This window comes from Protopterus annectens, chromosome 8.part0 (assembly GCF_019279795.1).
Source record: "Protopterus annectens isolate FY-2018-M chromosome 8.part0, PAN1.0, whole genome shotgun sequence".
Lineage (NCBI taxonomy): Eukaryota > Metazoa > Chordata > Ceratodontiformes > Protopteridae > Protopterus > Protopterus annectens.
Genome location: NC_056741.1, coordinates 90,371,319 through 90,398,839, shown reverse-complemented (window position 1 = coordinate 90,398,839; position 27,521 = coordinate 90,371,319). Strand labels below are relative to the sequence as shown.

The 27,521-nt window shown below is 39.4% G+C and overlaps 1 protein-coding gene across 1 annotated transcript in view; it reads left to right on the top strand.

Annotated features, from left to right (window-relative positions):
* LOC122808665 (CD209 antigen-like protein E) overlaps positions 1–27,521 on the top strand; it is a 512,375-nt gene that overhangs the window by 80,519 nt on the left and 404,335 nt on the right. The window contains exons 2-3 of the mRNA XM_044079641.1: positions 3,467–3,625; positions 27,382–27,495. Of these exons, the coding sequence (XP_043935576.1) occupies positions 3,467–3,625; positions 27,382–27,495 (273 nt within the window). The remainder of the gene's footprint in view (positions 1–3,466; positions 3,626–27,381; positions 27,496–27,521) is intronic.

The window sequence follows — 27,521 nt, the reverse complement described above, 5'->3', positions numbered from 1 at the left end:
GAATTGCCCTGACATACATGTCCATCCTATTAGTACACTTTTAAATAATGCATACGTATAAAAATGTAGTATTCAATATCTATATCTATATCTATAGCTCTCTCTCTCTCTATATATATATATATATATATTTACATATGCGTATATATATTTATACATATATATATATATATATATATATATATATATATATATGTGTGTACATATTAAACAGATTTTTCTTAATGACATTTTAGCATATGCAGTATATAGATGAAAAATGCAATCATACCTTCTCAAGCTCAGTAATCTTCTGTGCAGATAATAGCCTCTTTTCTGTGTTCTCCACATAAAGAAGTCTCCCTACCTTCAGGTTCCATAACCACATGGTTGCCTTTTTGGTGCGGATTCAGGGTTGTCAGCATGGTGAAGATGCAAATTAGCTGTGAACTCATTAGAATTGCTGAATCCCAAATACTTGACTCCTTGTAGTGCATGTAAACATAGTGCAGGCACTCCTTCAGTGGTTGTTTTTAGTGGATTGTAACTGTGAATGAGTACTGGTAGGGAGAAGGAAAACACATTAGCAATGCAGACTGCACTACATCCAGTGTGTATGTCAGGTTAAGCTTACAAAGTGTTAGAAGTAATTTTGTCAAGGTTGTTAATGTAAGTAAGCAGCACACAATTCAGATGTTTTCTTCATTAACATCCAACCTCCCCTTCATTTTCTGCCAACTGTATATTATATTATTGCTATTTAATATCTTCACACATTTTAAGAACAATAGTATAGAATGGCTTACAGACTGCATGTCTGAGATTACTGGTCAGTTATGACAAGAAAGAGCAACAAACACAGAGAGGTAAGACAGAGATGCATATTTACAAGCAATACTCATAAATGGTTGTGTGATCATTCAGTGCAGTGCATCCAAAATCAATACATGTACAAATAACTATTATATGATTTCATAGTATTGTAGATGATGTTGCAGTTGGTTGTATGCAGAATGATTTCACGTCCCTGTTGCAAAGGTGTTTGTGTGGCAAAGAGGGAGGAAAAAGTCACATTTACTGTGTTCTGAAGGTTCATTGGAGTGAGAGTTCAAATTCAGACCTATGTAGAAATATTTCATGTGTACTAACATTTTGTATTGTTTATCTCATGGATTGCTTTTCCTCAGTTTCCTTTATTTATTTATTTTTGGCCAGTGTTTGTGTGGTGCATGGCTTAGCACAAACAAGAGAAACAGAGAAAAAATGAATGTCAGGTTTGGATGTGTTTATCTCATTTGCAAGAAGCTTAGCAGTATGTAAACCCTGGCTAGTGGCCCACGCAGGAAGCAGACAGAACATCTGCAGACAGGACTCCTGTAAAAGTGCAAAGGCCAATAATAATACATTGTTGCAATATTTGCTTTCCATCATGCAACTTTGCTTAGTGGCATTGCACAGCAATTAGCAACATTCCCCAACACCTGCAGCCAAGACTCAGACAGCCGATAATTGAAAAAGGATACATTCAATTAATTCTTTTGGCCACCGCTTAAACACACTAAGTGGTGTTGCATGGTGGTTAACACAGAGAACTTAGGAATGATTAGGAAACTAGGAAATGTCATATGACTAGCCCAGTGGCAGCAGGTGTAAGTATAGGGCTGGAGTACACATGGTCCTGGGTTCTAGTACAGGGTATGCAACCTATTTTTACTGTTGTGACAGTGCAGTTTATAGAAATGGACTGAAAAATAGACAACTGGCATTTCAACATTCTTATGGAAACAGGTGTAACTGTAGGACTGCCATACATATGGTACTAGGCCCTAATACAGGATATTCCAAACATTTTTACATTAGTTCCACTTCCCATTATATTCAATCTCACTTATAACATTTTAGATAGTGGAGCTGATATGAATTATATGTATGAGGGATAAAATACTCTTACTGTATTTTCAGATCTATGACTGAGGGTGTACTGTCTACTATATTTCTATAAGTATAATTCTGCTACCTGGACTTCACAATTGCAAAACACATGCACACAACTGGATCTATATGCAATAACCTTGCTGGGTCACACACATACATGTGTAATACATCAAACTGTTACCTGTATTTATTTATGAATCCTGACTATTTCTGAACAGCACTTCTTCTGAGACAAAGATTGAATATCAACACTGTGAAAGAAAATGCTTTGTCTCTTATGCCTAGGTTTGAATTCCACACTGTAAAAATCAATTTTATCAGTTTATAGAGGCAAAAACAAATGTATCAGGTCGTAACATTTATGCCCCCAGTGCATGTCTGCAAACTTAACTCACCTAATAGTTGCCTACCAATTTCCAATATATATTTCCAGGCTACATCAGTAGACACCCCTCAAACTAAGGCCAAGTGTCAGATTAACCTTCCAATTTCCCTACTTGGCACTGCTGCTCTCCGCTTAACATTGTGCAAATGCAGTTGGCATTATTGCTCGGGTTTGCACACTACAAGTAAACATAATGACTGGAACTGGTGGGAAAGCATCAGTTTCCATTGCACTAGTTCAGCGGTTAGACATGGCTGGTGTTAGAGAGGAAGTTGCCAAGTTTAATGCACAGATGTGGGGTGTCCAGGAGTCCAGATATTTATTGGACTCCTGGTAAAGTGCCACAGCCAAAGACTTCTGCAGGGGAAGTATTCTGGCTCCCAGTATAAATCTGAGGCATGGAATAATTTGTCTCATGCTGTATCTAGTGTCACTGGCATCCCATGCACTGGAAAGCAATGTAGGCATCATTTAATGACTTAAAGAGGTGGAAAGGGTATACCCTCAACCATTGGTTGATTGAATTTGAGAATGCAGACACAATCCAAGCTCTTTTATCACTATCCATATCTGCACAATACTAAGGCACTCCCTCCAATATTCTGACCATGTAGTCCATCCATATGTTCTACCCTACTTGGCCCATGTGTTCCAATTTCCACCTTGTGTAGCACCTTATATCATTCTATACAGTATACATTATTAATAATTCCATTTTAATTTATAGGAAGTTGGCGAAAATCAGTTTATAGTTTTTTTTCAGCTGGCTTTTTTCACATGGTTAGAGTTTGTGAAACAGTGTAAGATATACATTTTTGAGGATGAAAACAAAAAGACAGTGTCTGTGTGTGATACAGGGAGTAGAACTTAGTTGGAAAATAGCTTGGGGCACTTTTAATAATTCAATGGGAACAGTAGGTTCTAATTTTGACAGTGAAGTTAGAATTTCAGTTTCTATAAAAAAATATCTCACTTTGTGCTTCAAATAAAATAAAATTAAATAAAATAGATCTATAAAAGGTTTAACTGATTGCACACTAGTAATGCACATAATTTTTTTGCATTTATCAGAGAATAACATTGAAGTGTGCCTGTACTTTCAGAAGAGGAAATAATCTGAAGTAAATCAAGCAATACAGATTTTTTTTGTTTCCCTCTTTTTCAAAGGTACAGCAAAGCAGGAATCTACTACAAAATCGGAAGAAACCATCATGAAGGAAACTGGTCTTAGGCTGTCCAAACTATCTGCCAAAATCGGAGTCCTTGTTGTTCTCATTGTCATCTGCTTCCTTCTGTTAGTCCTGGCAATAGCTATTACCTTACTGTGTAAGGCTCTTTTATTGTATCTATTGGTGCTCTGTGCTTAATAACATATAGAAAGCAATGTATTTTTTCATTTATTTATTTATTTATTTATTTATTTATTTAGTCGTAAGCATTGCCCATGTGAAAAAATTCTTAACTTTTGCAATCTTTGTTCAGTACAACAAAATTACTTGAATGTCAGCTTGTCAGCAAGCATCAGTTGATGCGAGTCTGATTCATACATTGAAATATGACAAAGGTAATGTTGAGGTAGTCATCACCACAATTTGATTAAATCTCCTCTGCTAACTCTTCTCAGTTGGTATAATTTCACTTTCGTCCCCTATTCCCTTGAGGGGCATTCATTCTCTATCTTTGCCTAGCATTATAGGCATGCTGAGTTCATAAAGAAAATGGATGCGTTACCTCGCAGTTGAACAATTTATTAGTAGTTACTAAGCATACAGTCCAGAAGACCATTAGAATCCTAGGCAAGTTTTCCAACTTCCCAATAGCACTGTTTGATTAAGTGACATGAACAGGCTCTTACAATAGGCAAAAGACATTTGATGGAATCAAACCCTAAACTCCAGGAAGCAAGTCTTTAACAATTCAGACCCATCAACATCTGTGTTCACTACCTTTGACCAGAATACTTAGCCTGCTCCTTTCTAGTACCTGTTATAAACTCTGTTCTGCAGCTGTAGTAAACATTGTTATATCTTAATCATGTTCTAATCTATTTTTCTGCTTTATGAACATAGATATGACTAAAATTTCTACTCATATTTTGCTGTGCATGCAGCACCTGGATTATGATCCAATATCATGGAAGGATAAACTTGTTAAGCACTGGAGTGGGAACTGATCATAACATTATTTGGGGGGATGCTTAACAATTGATTCATCCCCTAAGCAGTTTTGTGATCCGGTCTCATGCTATGGATTAACTGCAGAAAGTGCTGGCCAGCAAAGAATAGTGTCAGAAGATAAAACAGCTTTGTTTCTTTCTGCTGTCTAATGTACAAGTGTATGTAAGACAGGCTTAGTCTACTGAGCAATATGGTTCAGCAACACCCCTCTCTAGCACATTCACAAATCTCATGCGATTTAAATATTTTTACCACACAAGCTATAGTCTGCTGTCAACCATCTTTAGACTCCACCGCTCAGCAGGTCACGATGTATCCTCCTTTCACAGTGACCTTTAGATAGAACAATTTATAAAGAGCCTAGAAAATGCACTGTTCATAAAGATTACTGTTGATCTGAAGATGCTTATATAATGTGTTTGAAAGCACTCATTTTCTGTCTATTTGGATGTTTCCCTGTGGGAATAAAGCTTTACATGGGTCAAGAAGAAAGAAACCTATGAAAATCATTTTATCAGAAGGGGCTGAACTGCTTTAACCACTTCAAGCTGTTCTCAACTAAGTAATTTGCTTGGTACACATATATCGCCTCTGAATTAAGTTTCATTTTGAGCTATGTTTGTTGGTCCTAAGGTGTAATTGGGGAATTGATCCTTGCTGCCAGTTAGGTGGATAGTGTATTCTTTTACTTTAAACAGATAACCTCATTTGTAACACTACACACAATCTTCAACAACTACCTATATCTAAGTGTAGCCCTAACATAAAGCACTGCTCTGCCTAATGTTTAAGGCTATGGTTTCTCCTGCAGCTGGGATTGAGGGTTGCTTTAAGCCTGGGACTGAATTTGACTGACAGATACGAGGCAAGTGAATCACCAGGCAGGTGTATGCCTAATTCCATATCCTAATACTGACTCTCAATCTCCTTAGAGCTGGGGTGAAGGTGATGGTGATCATGGACTATGAGGGATGTAAAAGTCTTGCAGTTGCAGTATAAATGAAAATGCTGGCTTATTTCTAAAATAAGCATACTCATTAAGCTAACACTATTCATTTTAGCATTTATTAATGCATAAGTGGACCAGAATTAGCAAAGTATGAATTGAAAACATGCATTTAGAAAGAAATACCAGCAGGGAATTAAGCAGAATATTCATTAGCGAACAAGGTGATCCACTGTGGTGACCCCTAACCGGGAAAAGCCGAAAGAGAGAGAGAGATTTGTATATCATGTAGTACAAAATAAGTGACAGTTTTCCATGAAGTGCATATCTGAGTTCAGTTGCAAGAGACAGGAGTGCACAAATTATTACTGTGAAACAGTGTCACATGGAGGAAAAAATGCATAATAAGAAAAAGGCATAGTTCAGCATCATGGTGCAGAGGTGTAACAAATGAATTATGGTCTAGGTGACCAAGATTGGTGACACAGGTGTCTAAAATGCTAGCAAGGGAGAATGGGTTTGCCCATCCTAAAGAGGGAGAGGATTTATCTAGGCATTCCTTGTGGGAAGATGTGGTCCATAGAGATAAGTAGCTATTAGAACACAGTGTAGGTGAGATACAAATGGGTAGATCATAAATGTAAAAGGCTCCCAGAGGAAGCAGTTAGTTGTGCAAACCACCAGGTGGCCCTTGGGTCTCTTGATGGCCCCAGACTTAAGACAGCAGTTGCCTGGTGTCTGCAGCAGAGGCTGATAGACCCAGTAATGAACAGGGTGCACTAGGGTAACTAGGAAGAATGAATCAGAAAGAGGGCTGAAAATTACATAAAGGACCCATAGTAAAATAAAATGCGATGTAAAACAGTGTAACTTCCATAACTAATACCTGGCTTGGGACAGAGACAAGTGTGCAGAGATAATAAAGTAAAAAGCGAAGAAATAATAAATTACTAATTGTAATAGACAGGCTCAATGTCCGAGTACCTAGAGGACTCTGTTGTTGTTGTTGTCTAGAGGACTCTACAAAATATAAAACCGACTATTCGAGAAGTGATGAATGAAGGGGTAAAATTCCGAAGTAGGTTAGGAATAAGACGGTAAAAAGGCAATAGCATTTAAATTGGGCTGATCTGAGAAAAGGTATATGGAGATTTTTTTTTTTGTTTTTGACACTGCAGTGGTTTGTAATGCTTATAATTCCAGTTTGTAGCACAGAAAGTTATGCTTAAGGTGAAGACAAAGAGTTGGTTATAATAATCTGTCCTATTGTGGTTGATTTACCCTAAAGCAAGCAGACAGATGGTGGAGGTTATTTTCGGAATACTGTCTAAGCTGTTCAAGCTGATGTGCACTATTAGAGTTTGAGATTAACATTGGAGTTAGACAGACGTGATTATCTGATAAGGAAAACATTTTACAGACATTGTCTACATCAATGTGGACTAGACCATAACAGTGCAGATATATTTATTCTTTAAATATATAAAAGAAAGAAAGAAAAAAGGTGAGAAATACATCGCATTCCATAATATAGATGTGGAAGGAAATATTTTAGTAATTTATTAATCAGGAATTTAGTTATTTAGCATCATCCCAGACACTGTTTACTCTGCATTTACTATGCATGAGCAATGAGTCCTAAAGCTCATTAACAATGCGTGCTGCCATGCCAGTGTGAAGGATGAGATGATGCCCATCATGGCTGCAGTAAGGAACCCATGGAAGATCGTGTTTTATTAAATTGTATCCACAGTAAACCATAAACTACTATAGTAAACACTGACCAAGCACAAGCCCCTAGAGTAGTCATCAGAAATCTACATGCACATATGACAATGCTGGTCTGCTGGTTTATTGTTTTAACTTAAGGATACACATATGCAGAGAAATGCCTTAAGGAAGGAAGTATAGAAATTGTGCCAGATGATGCTTAATGTGGTAGTAGGGCCATGAAACCAACAGAAATGGACACATGACTGCAAAGGGAGACGATGACTTAATTAGGAATGCAGCAGACAATGGAGAAGGGGAGATGAGAAAATACATGTAGATATCAATATAAAATACTCACACTTAGACAATGTGAAATACAGACAAGATAGGTGGGTTACAGAAAAGTAATGGGCTTTATTGATCTATAGCAGGCCTGATTTCATCGGGTGCACCTCTACTATAATGCAGATGTCATGGAAAAAAACACTGATTGTGTCCTGAAGGGATTTTAACCATCAACGTTTTGCAGTTATACTCTGCCAAATGCTACATTTACAAAGTGAACTACAGAAGCAATCACATGGGATGCCAGTGAGCACATAGCAGTGGATAGTTCATAGAATGAAAACAGAAAAAACTAAAAGCCTTAGGGGATTTAAATCCACTACTTTCTACACTATATCTCTACTAACCATTGTATTTACAAGCTAGTAGATGGCAGTGACTGGACGTAAATCATTGCTGTACGATGGGCAGTGCCTTTCCTCCTTGGTTGCACATGGGCATGCGCGGTACTCTTCATTACGTGTCACACACAGTTTCACTACAAAATGATAAGTGGTTCAAAAGCCATTTTTTCATCATGCACGTTATGTATTTAATTATTTTCTGACTAAATGAAAGGTTGGAAATGAGAGTACAGAAAAGAGATAGAAAGAGGAAACAAGCAGAGGGAAGAAAAGAAGGTGAGCACATAAGGAATGATCAGCATGGAGGAAGACTAAGAGGGAAGTACTTTTTGGTGGGACAGATACTTATTTTACTCCTTTCAGAGAGTGTCACAGTGTGGTGCTAGATGTTATGACAGAGCTTGACAGGCACCAGAGAGCATCCACAGTGGATGCCTGCAAGTCTTCTTCACCCGTTAGTGACCATGCACCTTCATTAAATCTGTCTGATGTACAGTGTAAAGGTCTTTCAGGGATCTAACAGCCATGACCATCTGCACAAGGTATGGTCATGGGTATTAGTTTTAATCATATTTATAGTTGTAAACGTATTAGTTTCATGTGCAGTTAGGGTGCTGGGTCATTTCAGCACTGAGCATTTTGTACTTTGGGGTATTCAGAAGAGATTCTTTATCCAGCACCAGCACTGTGGAACTGCCCCTGCCTAATGTTGGCGATGTCAGGGATGTGCTGACACAGTCAGGTGGTACATTGTGTGCATGTTAGATGCAAGAAATGTGATTACTGCATCCCAAACCCAGACTGTGGACACAGATTCTATGCCGACATTTGATCACACTACTGAAACATCTAAGAGATGAGACATTGATGGGGATACTTTTGATCAAAAAAGTGTGCTGGATGCTGGTACAGAGATGTCTGAGTCTGTCTCTAACAGATATAGCCAGAGAGATTCACAAAGAAAATTTGGAAATTGTGCACACTCTACACATGATTACTGCCCTGCCCCTGAGTTTGGTGTATGAGTGCCTGCATCCCCATGTATATGAGGGGCCAATGATGAGGCACAGGCTAATGCTACCACAGCCATGGTGGATATAGTGAGGTTGATCTAGGCTGTGCAGGCTGACCTATGGGAGTGCATGTTCTGTCTGAATGATTCCCTTTGGATAGACTGAATCACACACTGTAACACACAATGCCTTATGTGACCTGCCTGCCTGGAGCATGTGACCATCCACAGAGCTGGTCATCTGCTACATCCACATACAATGACAAAAGTGGCTATGAATGAGTGAAATCTTGCTCCTACAATACAAACACTTCCACAGCAACATCTGTTGTGGAGTTGTGGAGGTGTCTAATCTCAGAATAATCTGTTCCCCTAGTTGTGACAATTATCATGCTGGCACATCTCCTAGCAGACATCAATAGAGGTTGTGTAATACACCAGGACATAGCCAGGGTCATAATACATAGAACCAAGATGCTGTCCTCTAAAAAAAGGAAGCCAAACTGGTGGTCCCCTGCCATAAACAAGCTGTACAACAGAAGGAAGAAACTGTTGCAGAAAAGAGGAAGAACCCAGGATTCAAAAAACTCCCTCATCAGCCTCAGTAGAAAGCTGAGATCCCTCATAAAATCTTCCAAAGCAAGTTATGAAAACAAAATTGCCAAAGATTCCAAAGGCAACCACAAGGCATTCTATAGCTATGTCAAGAATCTAAATGGCAATACTCAGATCTGCTCTGAGTTACAGCAGAATGGCACTCGATATACTGATCCGAAGGATATTTCCAATATCCTGGCAGATAGATTCAGTGCCAACTTCACCCCCTCTCACCCCCCTAAAGGGCATATCTTAATACCGAAAGAATCCCAAATTCTGGTAATCATGGCCACTCTGGTAAAAAACACACTCTCCAAAGCCATGCATAGAGCATCCATGGGACCAGACGACATATTGGGCTGTGTACTGCATGAACTACAAAATGAGCTTGCACCTCACCTATGTGTCATGTTTAATCATAACCTCACCTCAGGCTTCTTGCCCACAGAGTGGTGCACAGCTATAGTCATCCCACTCCACAAGGGGAGATCCACTTTGGATCCCAGGAACTACCGTCCTATCAGTCTGATGAGCCTGATCTGCAAGGCCATGGAATGTATTATCATGGAACTTATAAGCAAAGACATTGGCAACCTTCAAACACTGGACCTCACCCAGTTTAGGTTCGTGAAGGGCTGATCTTGCCTCCTGAATCTGATCAACTTCTTTGAATCAGTCTCCAGAGCTGTGGATGAGGGTTAGGTGGTTCACACAGCCTACTTGGACCTCACCAAGGCTTTTGAAATTATCCCCCCACTATGGAATCATAGATAAACTTACTATGCTGAGCATTAATCCCTACATCACTTGATGGGTTGCAAACTGGCTTACTGACAGAACACACATTGTAAAAGTAGCCAACTCCAAATCCAGCTCCAGACAAGTATCAAGTGGTGTACAGTAGGGTACTGTCCTGGGACTACTCTTGTTTGGCATCTACTTCTCTGAAGTACAGGCCAACACTAGGGGACTCTGGCTTACAAAGTTTGCAGATGACTGCCAGCTGGGAGCCATTATTGAATCCCCAAATGATGTGGATATACTGCAAAAGGGCCTTACCAAAACAGATGCTTGGTGCCAGAGCCATGGGCTCAAGCTAAATACCACAAAATGTATAGTTGTCCCCTTTGGGAAAAACCACGTACCTGTGAACTTCCACATAGGTGGCAGTACACTAAACACCGAAAGTGTGATAAGAGACCTAGGGACACAGGTAGACAGTGGTCTCACCTTTGATAACCACATAGCCACAACAATTAGAAAACCCTTCTACTAGGCACACCTCATCACTAAGTGCTTTTCATCCAGAAAAAAGGAGGCCATTGTCCCTCTGTACTCATCTCTCATTAGATCCATTATAGAATACAATGCCCCATTTGGTATGTACCTCACAAGACCTCTGCAACAACTAGAAAGGCCGCAGAAATACCTCACAAAAAGAATCACAGGCTTAAAGCAGATGCCTTATGCTGACTGTCTAAAGAAACTCCAGCTATACTCTGTAACATGCCACCTACTCAGAGGTGATCTCTGCATAACATACAAGGCCATATCAAACCCAGAGTCACTGGACATCCTACACTAAAAAAATCTAAGTCCCTCCAAAACACATGCTCCAGGGATCTTAACCTTGTCATCATGATGAATAGAACATGCTGGAGGGATAGGTTCCTGACCCAGAGACTCCCCATACTCTGGAATAGGCTGCCCATACATGTCAGGCAGAGAGCCTCAATGGCCCTCTTCAAGAGGAACTGATCACATCAGTAGCCCTGCTAGACAGGGGTCCATGAAAGTAAATATTTGTGGGAAGCAATAGCCAGGGAATCATTATGGCTAGGCTTGTATAGCCCCTAGGGTTGATAGCCTAGTACCTACCTATGAATTTATGAACCTATGAGCATCAGATGCAGTACCTTGCAGTACCAGTCTAATGGACAGGGGCATGCATGGGATGCAGAACCTTCATGACCTGGGCCAGTCTAGTAGATCAAGTTGCAGTGCTGCAACAATTGTTGAGGCTGTGTCCCTGAAGGCCCACATTCATTCTATCCCAGCTACTAGCACATCACACACCTCTTCTGACTGCAGCGCTTCTTGATAGTAACCCCCCCCATACCAGTGCTGACAATGCAGATCAAATCACATTTTTTGTGTACTTCATTGCACTCACACTCACACATTTCCTTGTGAAAGACATGCACTTCTATGTTCCCTTCTCCACATGTGCAAATTATGATAACTGTGCCCTGCCTTTTGTAGATTTTTACTTAGGTTGCTTATGCCTGACACCCAGTATGTCTGGACTATGCATGGATAAACACAGCCTGGTATGAGTTTTGCATGCAGCACTTTTACTGTATTGTATCCACATAACTCTTGTATATCATGCTGTAAAGCTATGTAGATCTGGCACCTCTTTGCCAGTGCCATAGCATACGGTGCCGACCTCCGTCTGGCAAAAGCAGCACCTGCTGTTCTCTCCTCCTCCTGTGAAGCCTCGTCTGACTCAGCCTGTGCTGTCTGTGGTGTGGGGAACTTCTGTCCATGGAAGAGTCCACTCTACTGTAACTTCTTCCCAAGTATAATACTATGCAACACTGCACATGCAGACACTACTTTTGCACATGTCGTAATGTCGTACTGCAGGGCACCACCGGATGAATTTAGACAGTGAAAATGTGCCCTAAGCAGCCTAAGCACATCTTCAGTAATGTTTCTGGTTTGTGATAGTGCATGGTTATATGCATGGTCTGTTTGATTTTGTGGAGTTCGTATGAGTGTCATCAGCCAGGATTACAAGATGCCCCTGTGGAATGTAACCACCTATAAAACAACAAAACACTGCTACAGGTCACAGGTCTGCCTTATGTGGAAATCATTATAACTGTCTGCATGGCCTGCACACATACAATTATAGACCAACCCCTGGCAGTTGATGGAGTGGTACCTTTAATGGCTACATACTGCCTTCCCTGTTCACTAGGTGGGGGTTTTATTTCAATGTGGGTGCAGTCTATTGCCTCCAGTGCCTCAGAGAAGTGGGCTATATCACTAAATCCCCACATGACACTGGCTTGTTCTGCTCTGGGACACGAAGGAACCACATATGCTACTCCATATGTTGAAACATGGCATTGATAATCTGAGAGAATATTCTTGCGGTAGATACCTTAGTTACTCCCACTGCACCCCCAATAGGTCACTGAAAGGTCCCTGTAACAAATACACTTAAAGCCGCACATACCTTGGTATTCACTGGGATAAGAACTCCATGACTGCTATGGAGCTTTAGGCAAGGTTGACACATTTTCAGTTTATTGGATGCTGCCCCTGTCAACACAGTACTAGTCCACAATATTGATGTTGTGTAGTCCATGAAATGCTAAGAGTGGTCAGATGGCCCTGTGCCTCCTGTAGTTTTGCACTACTGGATATTATACCTCTTAACCTCTCAGTGCAAGAATTCTGGACAAAAACAAAAACATTGGGGGAAGAAAGGCCCAAAAATAGGAACATATTTTAAATACTGCTCTTGCAAACTTAGAAAGTTGCAAGAATAACAGGTTTTGCCTTAGGGTGCATTTTCTTGATAGATTTGAAGCCTGAAACACAAACATCTGCAATTATTTACTGACTTCAATTCTCAATAATTTGACAGAAAACCACAATTTTCCGAGGAACGCACTAAATGTATGAGGCAAAAATTTGTACATTCTACAAAATTCTGGACAGTTGAGAGGCATGTTGTACACTGCTGCAGCAGCAATATCCTGATGCAGATACATACTTATCATACCTCTCAAATATACAGATTTTCACAGAATGTCCGTATTTTTGACTCATATTTTTGGTCTGTTTTTCATGAAATTGTGGATTTCTGGCAAATTAGTGTCAAATCATTTAAAATTTAAGTTAGAAAATAATGACAGAAATTTGAGTTTCAGAATTCATACTCATCAGAAAATTCATGCTAATGCAAAACCTGTTATTCCATCAACTTTCCAAGTTTGTAAGAGCAATATTTAAAAATTGCCCCTATTTTCGGGCCTTTATCTCACTTTTATTTATGGCTTTGTCCCAATTTCTTGCTCCAAGAGGTTGAAAGGTATGATATTTACTATGGCTATGGCTACACCTAACATTATTCTACAATCTGTTAAGTCAAATATACTGTGGGCACAGTTCCACTGAGTGGCATTCAAATGCATACCTCTCAAACTGTTACCTCAAGAAATCCGGACAGAGCCTAAAATAATATGGGGACAAAGGCCTAAAAATCTGGACAGAATTTAGACATTACTCTTGTAAATTTAGAAAGCTACTAGAATAACAAAATTTATATAGTGTGCATTTTTTCTGAAGGATAATTTAGTCACTTCAGTTCTCAGTGATTTGCCAGAAAACTAAAAATTTTATGAGGAACAGAGGAAAATATGAGGCAAAAATATGGACATTCTGCTAAAATATGGAGAGCTGAGAGGAGTGTAAAAGTGTTTTGAATCACTACTCCAGCTTGTTCTGCCTCATTGTTACACATGGTGCCTCATTATACAGATATCAGCATATATTATGACTGACCACATTATTTGGGTTGTTAACATTGTGCAGTCTGTTTTTCTGAATCACACACATCCTGTGTATGGCTGCTTGTCATGCAAATTCACTTAAGGCAATGCAAAAAAATTTTCTGAATCCAGCCCCATGACTGAAACATGAGAGCAGAAAATCCATAGCAATCTATAATTCAGATAAGCATTAAATGGTCTGTAATGGCTCACGTATACATTTCTTCTATGACTATCGAAAAATATATACATTTATGGCCCCTTCACAATTTGTATTCTAACTTCTCTCATTTTGATTCACAGATGTTCCCCTTACAGTGGATTCAGATTATATCATGCTGTAAATATCCCCACCTCTGAGGAAATATATACTATAATATGACTACAAATATATTTGCAAGCATTTTATCTTTTTTTGATTTTCCACAAAATCTATCATATTTGTCTGATCTTCCATTTTTGTTCTCATAAAGGTGGGCATTTAGTGCTTTTGGTCTTCCTATAAAATTTGTTTCTTATTACTCTAATTATAATCCACACCACACACACACACACACACACACACACACACACACACACACACACACACACACACACACACACACACACACACACACACACACACACACACACACACAAATTCTTACAGCCTCATTCCTGTCCGTACAGACCCTTGCACACATGTCCACATAGGTTCAAAGGTTTATAGGTAGGTAATAGGCTATCAGCCCTGGGGCCTATACAAGCCCAGCCAAAAAGGTACCCAGGCTTTTGCCACCCAAGAAAATTATTTTCCTGTGCCACTGTCGAGCAGAGCCACAGAGGTGATCCCTGGGGTGAATTTCCTATCTCCCATCCAATCATCAAGATTTTTCTTGAAGAGTGCTAATGAGGAGCTTTGTTTGATATAGATAGGTAGTTTATTCCAGAGTATGGGAAGTCTCTGGGACAGGAATCTATCCCTCTGGCATGTCCTGTTTATTGTGCTGACAAGGTTTAGGTCCCTAGAGAGTGTAGCTTGGAGGGATTAGGATTTTCTTTAAGTGGAGCATGTCCAACAGCTCTGGGTTTAGCATAGCTTTGTATGTTAGGCAGAGATCACCTCTGAGTAGGTGATATGTGATGGAGTAAAGCTGGAGTTTTTTGAGATGGTCTGCGTTGGGCATCTGTTTGAGGCCGGTAATCCTCTTTGTGAGGTATTTCTGCGGCCTTTCCAGTTATTGTAGATGTCTTGTGAGGTACATACCAAAAGGGGCATTGTACTCTATAATGGGTCTAATGAGTGATGATTAGAGGGGAACAATGACCGCTTTTGTTCTGGATGAGAAACCTTTTGTGATGAGGTGTGCCACGTAGAAGGATTTCCTGACTACTGTGGTGATATGATTATCAAAGGAGAGACTACTGTCCACCTGTGTCCCAAGGTCTCTTATCACACTTTCAGTGTTAAGTATATTACTGTCTATGTTGTAGTTCATGGGTACAGAGTTTTTACCAAAGGAGATGACGATGCAGTTTTTGGCATTGAGCTTGAGGCCATGGCTTTGACACCAGGCATCTGTCTCAGTGAGGCCCTTTTGTAGGATGTCCACATCATTAGGAGTTTCGATTATGGCTCCTAGTTTGCAGTCATCTGCGAACTTCATTAGCCAAAGACCTTCTGTGTTAGCCTGTACTTCAGAGAAGTAGATACCAAACAGGAGAGGACCCAGGACTGAACCCTGTGGTACTCCACTTGTCACTGGTCTGAAGTCGGATTTGGAGTCTGCTACTTTCACAGTGTGGGTTCTGTCAGTGAGCCATTTGGCAACCCATCTTGTGACATAGGGATTTATACTTAGTTTAGTGAACTTATCTATAATTCCAGAGTGGGGGATGGTGTCAAAAGCCTTGGCAAGATCTAGATAGGTTGTGTGAACCACCTTACCCTTGTCTTCGGCTTTGGTGACTGCTTCAAAGAAGCCTATCAGGTTTAGGAGACATGATCTGCCTTTTACAAACCCGAACTGGGTGCGATCCAGAGTTTGGAGATTACTAATGTCTTTGTTTATAAGTTCCATGATGATATGTTCCATGGCCTTGCAGACCAGGCTCGTCAGGCTAATGGGGCAGTAGTTCCTAGGGTCCATGGTGGCTCCCCCTTTGTGGAGTGGGATAACCATTGCTGTGTGCCATTCAGCAGGCACAAAGCCTGAGTTGAGGCTATGATTGAACATGGTACTTAGGTGGGGTGCCAGTTTGTTCTGTAGTTCATGTAGAATGCAGCCTGGGATGTTGTCTGGTCCCATGGATGCTGTGTTCTTGCCTTTGGAGAGTGTGCTTTTTACCTGCGCAGCCGTGACTACAGCAACTTTGTATTCTTCCGGTATAGAGATGGGCTCTTTAGGGGGTGAAAGGGGGGTAAAGTTAGCACTGAACCTATCTGCCAGGATGTTGTCAATATCAGTTGGGTCTGTATATTTAGTGCCATTGTGCTGTAAATCAGAGCAGACCTGAGTGTTGCCAGTGAGATTCTTGACATAGCTATAGAATGCTTTGTGGTTGTCTTAAGAATCATTAGCGGTTTTGTTTTCGTAACTAGCTTTGGAGGATTTTACCAGGGATCGCAGCTTCTTACTGAGGCTGACCAGGGAGCTCCTCCACTCATGGGATTTTACTCTCTTTTGCAAGAGTTTCTTCCTTCTGTTGTACAGTTTGTTTATGGCAGGGGACCACCAGATTGGCTTCCTTTTTTTGGAGGATGGCATCTTTGTTCTGTTTGGGATAGCACGATCCATGCACTCATGTAAGTGCTTATAAAGTGCAATCGTGCAGGATTCAGTTGTCGTAACTGTATTGTCCATCTGCATGGGTGTCATGAAGTTCACCACTTCTGTCTTAAGAAGCATGAAGTTGGCTTTGGAGAAATATTTTACCATGGTTTCCTTAATGGGGGGTTTAGGCAGGATGTGGATATCTGGGGTAATTAGCTTATGGTCGGATCGGACCAATGAGGCATTGACTTCAGGTGTGGAACACCAGTCAGTCATATTGGTAATGACTAGATCTAGGATATTGTTGCCCCTGGTGAGGGTGTGCATAAGTTGATCCAGGGCATTGGAGTTTATGAATTCCAGAAAGCGTTGAGCGAAGGAGTTGGTACATGAATAGTTTTCCCAGTTTATGGTGGGGTAGTTAAAATCGCCCATTATTAGGGTGTTTTGTTGAACCCTAATATTTTCCAGTACATAAAGAAAAGAGGAGTGGGAATCCTGGGGCATGGTGGGTGATCTGTAGCAAGCTACAATTTGGATTGCAGTTTTGCCAGAGTTAGTTGCACTTGGATAACCTCGGCTACATTATGCTGAGCAACTAGCCTGGAGGTGTGGATATCCTTAATGAATATGGACACACCTCCGCCTTTGGTGTTCTGGTCCAGGTTACATGGCTGAAAAGTGTGGTATGAGTTATAGCCTGGTAGTGCAGGGGTGCTCTCGGGAGCGTTGAACCAGGTCTCAGTCACTGCACAGATATCGATGTTCTCCATTTAAAGGAGTGCCTCGAGTGTGTGCGTTTTGAGATTTAGACTTCTAGCATTGAGTAGCATCACCCTCAGTTTTTGCTTGCCTGTTCCTGTTACGGTGGTGAATTTGTCATTTGTACCTTGCCTAAAAAAAGGCACGATAGGGGCGGTAAGAACCTTAGCCAGTATCCGGAATCCCAGGGGTGACAGTTGCAGGCCATCTCTGGCAAAGCATCATGGTCTGTCGACCATGTCATCCCAGGCAGACAGATACTGGATCCCTTTAGAATGGCACCAGAAGCTTAGCCAATTGTTGAAGTCAATCATTTGTCCTTGTACTGCGGCATCATTCTGGGTGATGGCAGAATGCTGCTCAGGGCTAGAGTCATATCTGCCTGGGCTACAAGCTCTTTTCATGTCTCTTTTCATGTAGTCCAGGGAGATGCGTCTCATGTCATTCACACCAACATGGACAATGACAGAGTCATATTTGTACTTGTTGTGGAGTGACCTGAGTGCATGGGTTATGTGGCGGATCCTGGCACCTGACAGCCAGCTGACAGTAACCTTCTCCTTGTTTAGCCTGGTGAGTGGGACATCAGTGTGCCTGACTATAGAGTCACCTATAACTAGTGTGTTGGGTACATTGTTTTGCCTTATTGGCTGTGGTTGAGTGGCACACTGAGTCTGCAGGCTATGTGTCATTTGGGTTGTGTTGGGGGGTGGAGGTTGCTTGCATTTCTGCTTTGGAGGTCTCTGTTGCTTGAGTAGATTATTATTGAGAGCCTTCACAAATGTTTTTCTGTTTCTATGTGTGGATTTTGGTGGTGTAGATTTAGTGAGGCTATGTGATGAGTATGGTATGGTGCAAGTGTTTACCTTCTCCTCTTGCCTGTCAAGTTCAGTCTTGATTGGAGAGAGCTTTACCTCCAATTTGGCTAGATAAGTGCATCTCTCACAGGTTTTAGTGTTGGGTGGTAGGAGGAGAGGGTTGTCTGTGTACATGAGGCAATTTCTACGGAAGAAAATAGTTACTCAGTCCATGAAACCAATACGAATCTGTTGAAGAAATTCAGCATAATCTTCTATGCTGGTATTATAAATAAAGTAAAAGACCTAATTGTAGAACTCTGCATGATAAGGCAGATAAATAACTAGCTGAAAGGTAGATCTCATGCACTCAATGTGTCAAAAGTCCCAATGAATGTAAGCTGGATATCAGTTTCTGATACCCTCTGTAAAAGAATCACTACAGCACAAAGTAATCCTTTCAAACTAAAGCTGTACTGAAAAGGGGCTAACATTAAATGCAAAAAGTGCAGTATTGTTACAGTAAGTAAACAACACTCTTCCACAACTTACAGTATAGCCAATACTACACTTCAACCAGAGATGACTGTCAGTGGTCTTTGCAGTTCAGTTGACAACTTGCTCTCCTTTGACCAAATGTAGCCAGAGACATCAAGAACTCCAGTTATCTGGTGCAACTGTTATCAATAGGAATCTCATCCAGGTGAAAAGAAATAATTATCCTGCTATAACAGCAAACAGCCCCAGTTAGACAAGTTATATAGTAAAATGTCCCCACTGTTGTACTCATCCAGACACATCACTCAGCTAGAAAGATACCAGAGGTTCCTAACACAAAATATTAAAAATCTAAAAATCTCTTGGTTACAAGTTAGCTTAAAACCCTTGCTCCTGTGTGGAGCTCTGTGTGTTGAATCCATACCCCGAAGGACCCAACCATCTTTAATTTCTTACATCTATGCAAGACAATGAAATCCACAAATCAACTCAAATGCTAGAACAAAGGATTTAAATCTCTACCAACATATGAACATGCTAGAGGGGCAGGTATATTGACCAACTTTTATTCCATCTCAGGGACAAACTGCTCTTGAATGTAAAACAGAGTGACAGTCTCTCACACTAGAAGACAAGCCCTGATGACTGGATGAGTATCCAAAAATTCATTCATGTACTGACATGCTTTACCCATCTGGATGTGGGAGGTACATAATGAGGGCAGGTATTAGCAAGGTGTATATTGTCTCATGGTCTACTTTCCTGTAACTTCTATGAGTTACAAGGCAGCTTGACTAGCCTAATCTGCAAGGCCATGGAGTGAATCATCAATGACAAGATGCCAAGTAAAACAATGTGATTCACTGTTTTCCATAGCACATCACTGCTACTGTGGTTTCTAAGTGTGTGGTGGCTGCGATTCCTTTATATTAGGAGTTTTTTATTAGGAGGATTGTCTGTTCAAATAAGTATTTTTTTTTAAGTGAGGCCAATATTTAGCTGTGTTGTGCTTATAATCCTTTCACTTAAATGAAGACAGACCTTTGACTGAGCTATTTATGTGAACTACTTCTTCTAATAATCAGACATAATAAATGACAGCACTTGTAGTAAAGAAAAACAATATTACTTTTGCCCTGTTGACTCTGCATACTTTAGGAATCAATTAAGATGGGTTGTTTTGATGAGATATTTTCTATTTTTTTTAGTAGGGTATATATAGGAAGTGCATGTACTCAAGTTTTTATCTGATGAAGTTCGAGTGCTACTCTTACAAAAACACTTTATGATATTTAGCAACGTTAATGTTTTTATTGTGAAAACGTGTTGAGGCAGTTTTCTTTCACCATCAAATGCTGGATTTTACTTGGTGGCTTCGCCTTTGCTTTCTGTCCTATAGAAAACGTGTTATGGCCGTTTTCTTTGTTCATTTACTGACTTCAGCTGTGGTCTGCTGCACACTATGACTGGCTTGTTTTATTTGTGGTTTTTCCAGCTGGTTAAACCTTTTGGTTTATCATTTTCTTTCATGGAGGACAGTGCAGGCAGTATTACATCCACCGGGCAGAACGAGGGCTTCAGGGGGTCCGAGGTGGGAGAATTCCGCAAGATTGCGGGAAAACTTACACAACTTATTGACTTATTTACTCCAGTAAGTCAAGGATTGATAACTATGTTCGCTAAATCTTCCAATTCCTTGAGAAATGGTTCTGATGCATTACCTTCTAGTGAACTGTTACCCCCGGGACGAGGCAATCATGGTATGGTCCTTGGTATGCCTGCCGACAACTCCAGAAGCAGCAATACTAACTTTCATGTTACACCCAACATTTTGCATTCATTTGAAGGTGGCCAGGGCGGATTATCATCATCTTTGCCAGCGGGAGAAAGGAACACACCAGGGACTTTCAGGACTGGCTTAATCAAAATGTATCGTTCCAGTTCCCTGAGGACAGCCATTTGAGGTCCAAGTCCAATGATACATATAGGGAATCATTGGACAAACTACAGACTGCCCTGCTAAGGTACAAGACATTAAATTTAGACAATGTGTATTTGCATCAGTGTTTAAGTAAACACATTGTACCTAAGGGACTAAGGATATTTAAATATCCCAACAATGTAGTAGAAGGTAGTGAATTTCACAAGGAATTGTTGAATATTTTTAATGGTTGTGGCTTAGAAATTGTTCAAGCCATTATTAGAAATAATGAAAGAGAAATAAGTAAAACCAAGGAACTAATTGACTTGTACAATGAGCGGGTTACCTCAGATTTAATTTTTAGTATAGAAACTGAAAAGAATAGATATCATGATATCAGAATACAAATTGATAAGAAATGCGAAGACATTATTAAAAGAAAATATAAAAAGCTTGAACAGGATATCAGAGAATATAATGATGGACTACAATATCCACCACCCCCATGTAACCATTACAATATATCCAGTAAAGGAAAGGTAACCTACCCCAATGCCCTGCCTTCTCACATGGAGAACCATGAGTATGCCCGGGAGCATGTGGAAGGCTCAGAACATATTGAAAACAACTTTGAGCCCCTTCCACGTAGGTCTGAAAGAATTCGTAATAAGAATTTAAATGGGAACAACAACCATTTTTACAGGGGGCAATACCAACAGAGGGGAGGGGGTACAACAGGGCTTGGCAATAGTTTCTGAATCAGAAACTAGTAAAACACAAGGGGAAGGTTATGAAATAGTAACACAAGCAGGATTCCATATTTTTAATTACAGTCATTTGGAGGTAACACAAGATTTTTTCACCCTATTTACAAAAGGTTTTCAATTTGTACCCAGTCAGAGTAGTAATTTAGCCCGGACTATTCTGGATATCAAAATGTTTGTCAAAAAATTAAATCTGGAAAACATGTTTGGAAATAGCCTGATGGGAACCCCAAACAGTGTACCAAGAAAATATAGTATTTTTAATCCACCCATCCACTCTCAATTAAAAAATTTAGAAACAAGTATTGAGAATAAAAATAGGAATAAAATCAGGACTAATATTTGAGGGTCCAATCAGGATGAGAAAGAATGGATTCTTCTTCAAACTTTAAGAGAAAATCCCAATATCAGTGTTATGGAACCAGATAAGGGTGGGGGGCATCATAATTATGGATAAAATTATTTATGATTGTAAAATGTATTCTATCTTGCATGATGTCTCCAGATACAGCCAGGTGTCAATTCATGAAATTAATATTTCATATAAGAAAATTGATTTGGCTCTTAAGGACCTGTTCGATCAGGGAGTCATAGATTATGACACATACCTATATGTGGAAAACTCTACACCTAGGGTACCCTCGATATTCAGGGTTCCCAAGGTTCACAAAAATGTACCCAATCCTCCCTTAAGACCCATTGTAGCATCTCAAGGATCCAAGATTTCTCCTTTATCAAAATTTCTAGATTGGAAAATGAAAACTTTGTGGGGTAAGGACACCCACTTGTTAAAAGATTCTTGGGAATTCCTGAGACAAATTACACCTGATTTGAAGGTAGCTAATTTTAAATTTGTCATTATCGACGTTATAGATTTATTTTCTGTCATACCTCATGAGACAGGATTGGCCTGGGTTGAGGAGGCTTTGAGGGGTAGTTCCAAGACCAGCAAAAATGACATTTATATCATCCTAGAACTATCCAAACTTGTATTGAATAACAACTTTTTATATTTTCAAGGTGAATTCTATAAACAGGAATCTGGGGTGGTGATGGGGGCCAATTGTGCCCCCACCTATGCAGATATGGTTCTATCTGTATGGGAAAAGAAATTTATATATAACAGCAAATATGTTGAGTGCTGGAATTTATACACCCGGTTTCTGGATGATATATGTATTTTTTGGACTGGGACGGAGGAAATACTACAGGAATTTATTAACTATATAAATCAGAGTACAACTTTTTTAAGATTTACACACCAAGTGACAATTGATTATCTTAACTACTTATATGTTTCTTTACAAGTGTCTGAGAATGAGTTTAAATCCACTATATAAAGGAAACCCACTTTTTCTAACACCTACATTAGATTTACCAGTGCCCACCCATTATATCAAAAAAAGAGTATAGTCAAGGGGCAATATGTTCAGGCCCGTCGCATGACTTCCAGTGAGGAAGATTTTTTGGAAGACTGTAATAAACTCAAGGAAATGTTCATGCAGAGGGAATATCCTGTAGAATTAATTATGGATATACAAAAGGAAGTGTGTAGTAACAGACAAGGGAAATTTAAACCCGTTTTAGGGACTGGACCTATATAATCCAAGGTTTCAACATGCCCAAAGGAAGGTGAAACAGGTTCTACACACAATAATATATCTATTACTAACTTTAATGCCAATGCTCATGTTATTAGAAATATAGTAGAAGGTGAATGGGCTAAATTTAATGAATACAATGACTTACCCTATTTGAAAGGGAAATCTATTAAAACTGTTTTTCGGAAAGGGTCAAATTTAAAGAATTTATTGGAAAGCAACAATTTTTCTTCTACATTTTCCAACAAATCCAAAGGTACATATAAATGTGGGGCATGCCCACAATGTAAATATATTACACAACAACAGAAAATATTTTAACAGCTAGGAAGAAATGGATAGTTGCCTCTAAGTATTCCAATTGTAACTCACAGGGGCTAGTGTATGTTTCCTTATGTAAAGAGTGTGAAGGATTTTACATAGGAAAGACTGAGAGAACTTTGAAACACAGGATATATGAACATATGAATGATATTCAGAAGCGCTGTTCTAGTAATGCCTTATTTAAACACACTCTTTTATGCCCCCAAGCAAAATTTCATTTTTTTGTGGTAGAAATGGTGCCCAGGGAGCCAAGGGGAGGCCCTTGGGAAACCAAACTGGAATATAGAGAAACATATTGGCAAGTAGTACTTGAAGCCAATAAACACCTGGGCATGAACGAACACATTTCCATTGCCCCTTTACTTAAGCTTAGATCAGCAAAGTTATAATATGCATTGTATATGGGCATTAGGTATATCATTATTGTTTTGGGTTTATTTGGTTGTATTTATAAGCTGGAAAAGGTAGTCCATATATTGTTTTATTAATCTATGTTGTATAAAAATATATCAATTTTAATAAATATATTCTTTATGAATTCTTGTATAAATTTGTCTGAATTAGTAATGAAAAATACAAGAGTGATTTTATGTATTTTTTATATTTTATTTAACTTCCTGAGAGCATGTTTCTTTAACAACTAATTGGTTTATTGAATTAATTGATTAATTAGTAGGGTATATATAGGAAGTGCATGTATTCAAGTTTTTATCTGATGAAGTTCGAGTACTACTCTTATGAAAACGCTTTGTAATATTTAACAACGTTAATGTTTTTATTGTGAAAACATGCTGAGGCAGTTTTCTTTCACCATTAAATGCTGGATTTTACTTGGTGGCTTCGTCTTTGCGTTCTGTCCTATAGAAAACGTGTTGCGGCCGTTTTCTTTGTTCATTTACTGACTTCAGCTGTGGTCTGCTGTACACTACGACTGGCTTGTTTTATTTGTAATATATGATTATTATTATTAGTTTGCTAATGGTGATAGAGCACTGATCCACACATACCTTTTTCAGACTCTTGCAGAGATTTTCTAGTTAAACAACTTGTTCAGCATTACTCAGAAGGCAAACTATGTGAGAGGGAATAAAACAGTGGATTATATAAAGTAGATCACTAATAGTTCATAGCTTTACTTCTCTGAGCTGTCAGACAACTGACGTAATAAAAAAAAAATAATAATAATGTATGATGTCATGTATTAAAATAAAGCTTATTGGTCATAATATATTGTTTTAGTTGTCAGATCATCTGCTCATCGGTGCCTAATGATTTCTACAAAAAGCCACCAGTAGTGAACTTCACAGTAAAAAGAAATAGTAATAATGATAATAATAATAATAATAATAATAATAATAATAATAATAATAATAGTAATAATAATGATAATAATAATAATAATAATAATAATAATAATAATAATAATACTAATAATAGTAATAATAATCAAATATACAATGAGCATTAACAATTCGGCATTTATATTGCTAACATAACATAACATCACAACAGAATCAGGATTACTGCAATCCTTCCAATGTGTTTTTACCAACCAAGAAAAGGGATATGAAAATGTGAACCAGACATTGCTCAATTTTTTAACTTCATCTCATCCACATTAGAAATCTGCGTACAATTCTTACCTCTTAAGATTACCAGCTGTCATGAAATATTTCCATGCAGCTTTTAAAAAAAATAATAATCACAACTGTGTCACCACTGGATGGGAACTGTTAGCAGTACATGTAAATGATTCTTCGATATAAGGCACTTCACAGGTGTGCATCATGTTGCATCAAGCAAGACTGTGAGAGAGGCAGGCAGAAGCTGAATAGAAATTCATTGTGAAATATATGACTTGGCATATATGGTGTATGTCTAGCTGTGACCACAGAGCAGAAGTGTTCACAGGGACTTGTGTCTATGTTATGCACAGCAATGAAGACATGCAGTGCAGAGAAGCCAAAGAAAGACATTATCTTGGTGATGCAGTGGTCCCAGTGGTTAGCATTGTTGCCTCATAGCAAGAGGTTCTCTGGCTTGATTCTCAGCTGGAGTGCCTTCTTTGTGGAGTCTGTATGTCCTCCCTGAGTTTGTGTGGGTTTCTTCCCACATTCCAAAGACATCTGTATGGAGTGTTTCTTCCTGGGTCTCCCCAGAAACTAGGCTTTGTCTTATTCAGTCTTTCCAGCTAAACAAGTTTTAAATTCATCATCATCATCTTCTTTTGGCTGTTCCCATTAGGGGTCGCCACAGCGGATCACCTGTTTCCATTTCTTCCTGTCCTCTGCATCTTGCTCTGTCACACCAACCACCTGCATGTCCTCTCTGACCACATCCATAAACCTTATCTTAGGACTTCCTCTTTTCCTGTTACCTGGTAGCTTCATCCTTAGCATCTTTTTCCCAATATACTCTGCATCCCTTCTCAGCATGTCCAAACCAACGTAATCTTGCCTCTCTGGCTTTGTCTCCAAACCTTCCAACCTGGGCTGACCCTCTAATATACTTATTCCTAACCCTGTCCACTCTCGTCACACCCAGTGCAAATCTTGACATCTTTAACTCTGCCACATCCAGCTCAAACTCCTGCATTTTTGTCAATGCCACTGTCTCCAACCCATATAACATAGCTGGTCTCACTACCCTCTTGTAGACCTTCCCTTTCACTCTTACAGGTACTCGTCTGTCACAAATCACTCCTGACACTCTTCTCCACCCACTCCTTCCTGCCTGTACTCTCTTCTTCACCTCTCTTCCACACTCACCGTTACTCTGAACTATTGACCCCAAGTATTTAAACTCATCCACCTTCACCACCTCTACTCCTTGCATCCTCACCATTCCTCTATCCTCCCTCTCATTCACACACATATATTCTGTCTTAGTCCTGCTGACCTTCATTCCTCTTCTCTCTAGAGCATATCTCCATATCTCCAGGGTCTCCTCCACCTCTTCCCTACTCTCACTACAGATCACAATGACATCTGCAAACATCATAGTCCATGGGGACTCCTGTCTGATCTCGTCTGTCAGCCTGTCCATCACCATTGCAAATAAGAAAGGGGTCAGAGCTGATCCTTGATGCAACCCCACCTCCACCTTAAACACATCCATCACTCCCACCGCAGACCTCACCACTGTCACACTACCCTTGTACATATCCTGTACCACTCTTACATACTTCTCTGACACTCCTGACTTCCTCATACAATACCACAACTCCTCTCTAGGCACCCTGTCATATGCTTTCTCCAAGTCTACAAAAACACAATGCAACTCCTTCTGACATTCTCTGTACTTCTCCATCAACACTCTTTAAACAAGTTTTAAGTTAATAAAAGAAATCTTCTGTGAGACAGTTATAAATCCTACATGCAATATACCATTATTCCCTTCCCCACTCTCATTTTTGTTTTATGAGATGTATGGCTGTATATCAGGCAGTATAGCATGGTTCAAATCATCCAGTCTAATTTATGACCCTAAGTCTGATTCTTAGTTATACGATTGATCTATCTTGTTAACTCACTGTGTAATAATATCCTCATTGCATAAGGCTGCATCCTGCACATACTCACCAAAGCTGGGCAGTTGTTTCTTAACTGAACACCAAACCTGATACCAGTGTAAAATGATGTGTACTCCAATGTTACTAGTACAGAAAATAGATTGTTACTAAAATACATGCATAGTAGCTGGTAAACTGTATTTTTTCATAATTGATAAAATAGGTTATACATCTCTGGGGATGTTTGAATCATATAATGACAAACTGTTATAACCTCTTCAGTTAGCATAGCAGATGCATATATTTCAAATTAATTTCTTAACTGTCCTCATACATAATAGCAATAAAAGTAATTTAATTAGATGGACATGTTGTGGTGTAAAAACAAAAATGCATTGATAGCAGCCCTGGGCATGGTGTAAAATAATTTATTTATTTGTTGTTTTCAGATTATCAAGAACAAAGAAGAAATGACAATTGCCTTATACAAACAAAGAACCTTGAAAGTAACATCAGTGTTTTATCTCAGAAGCTTTCTCATCTAAGAGATGCATTTTGCAATGGTAACAAATGTTCAGCATTAAATGTT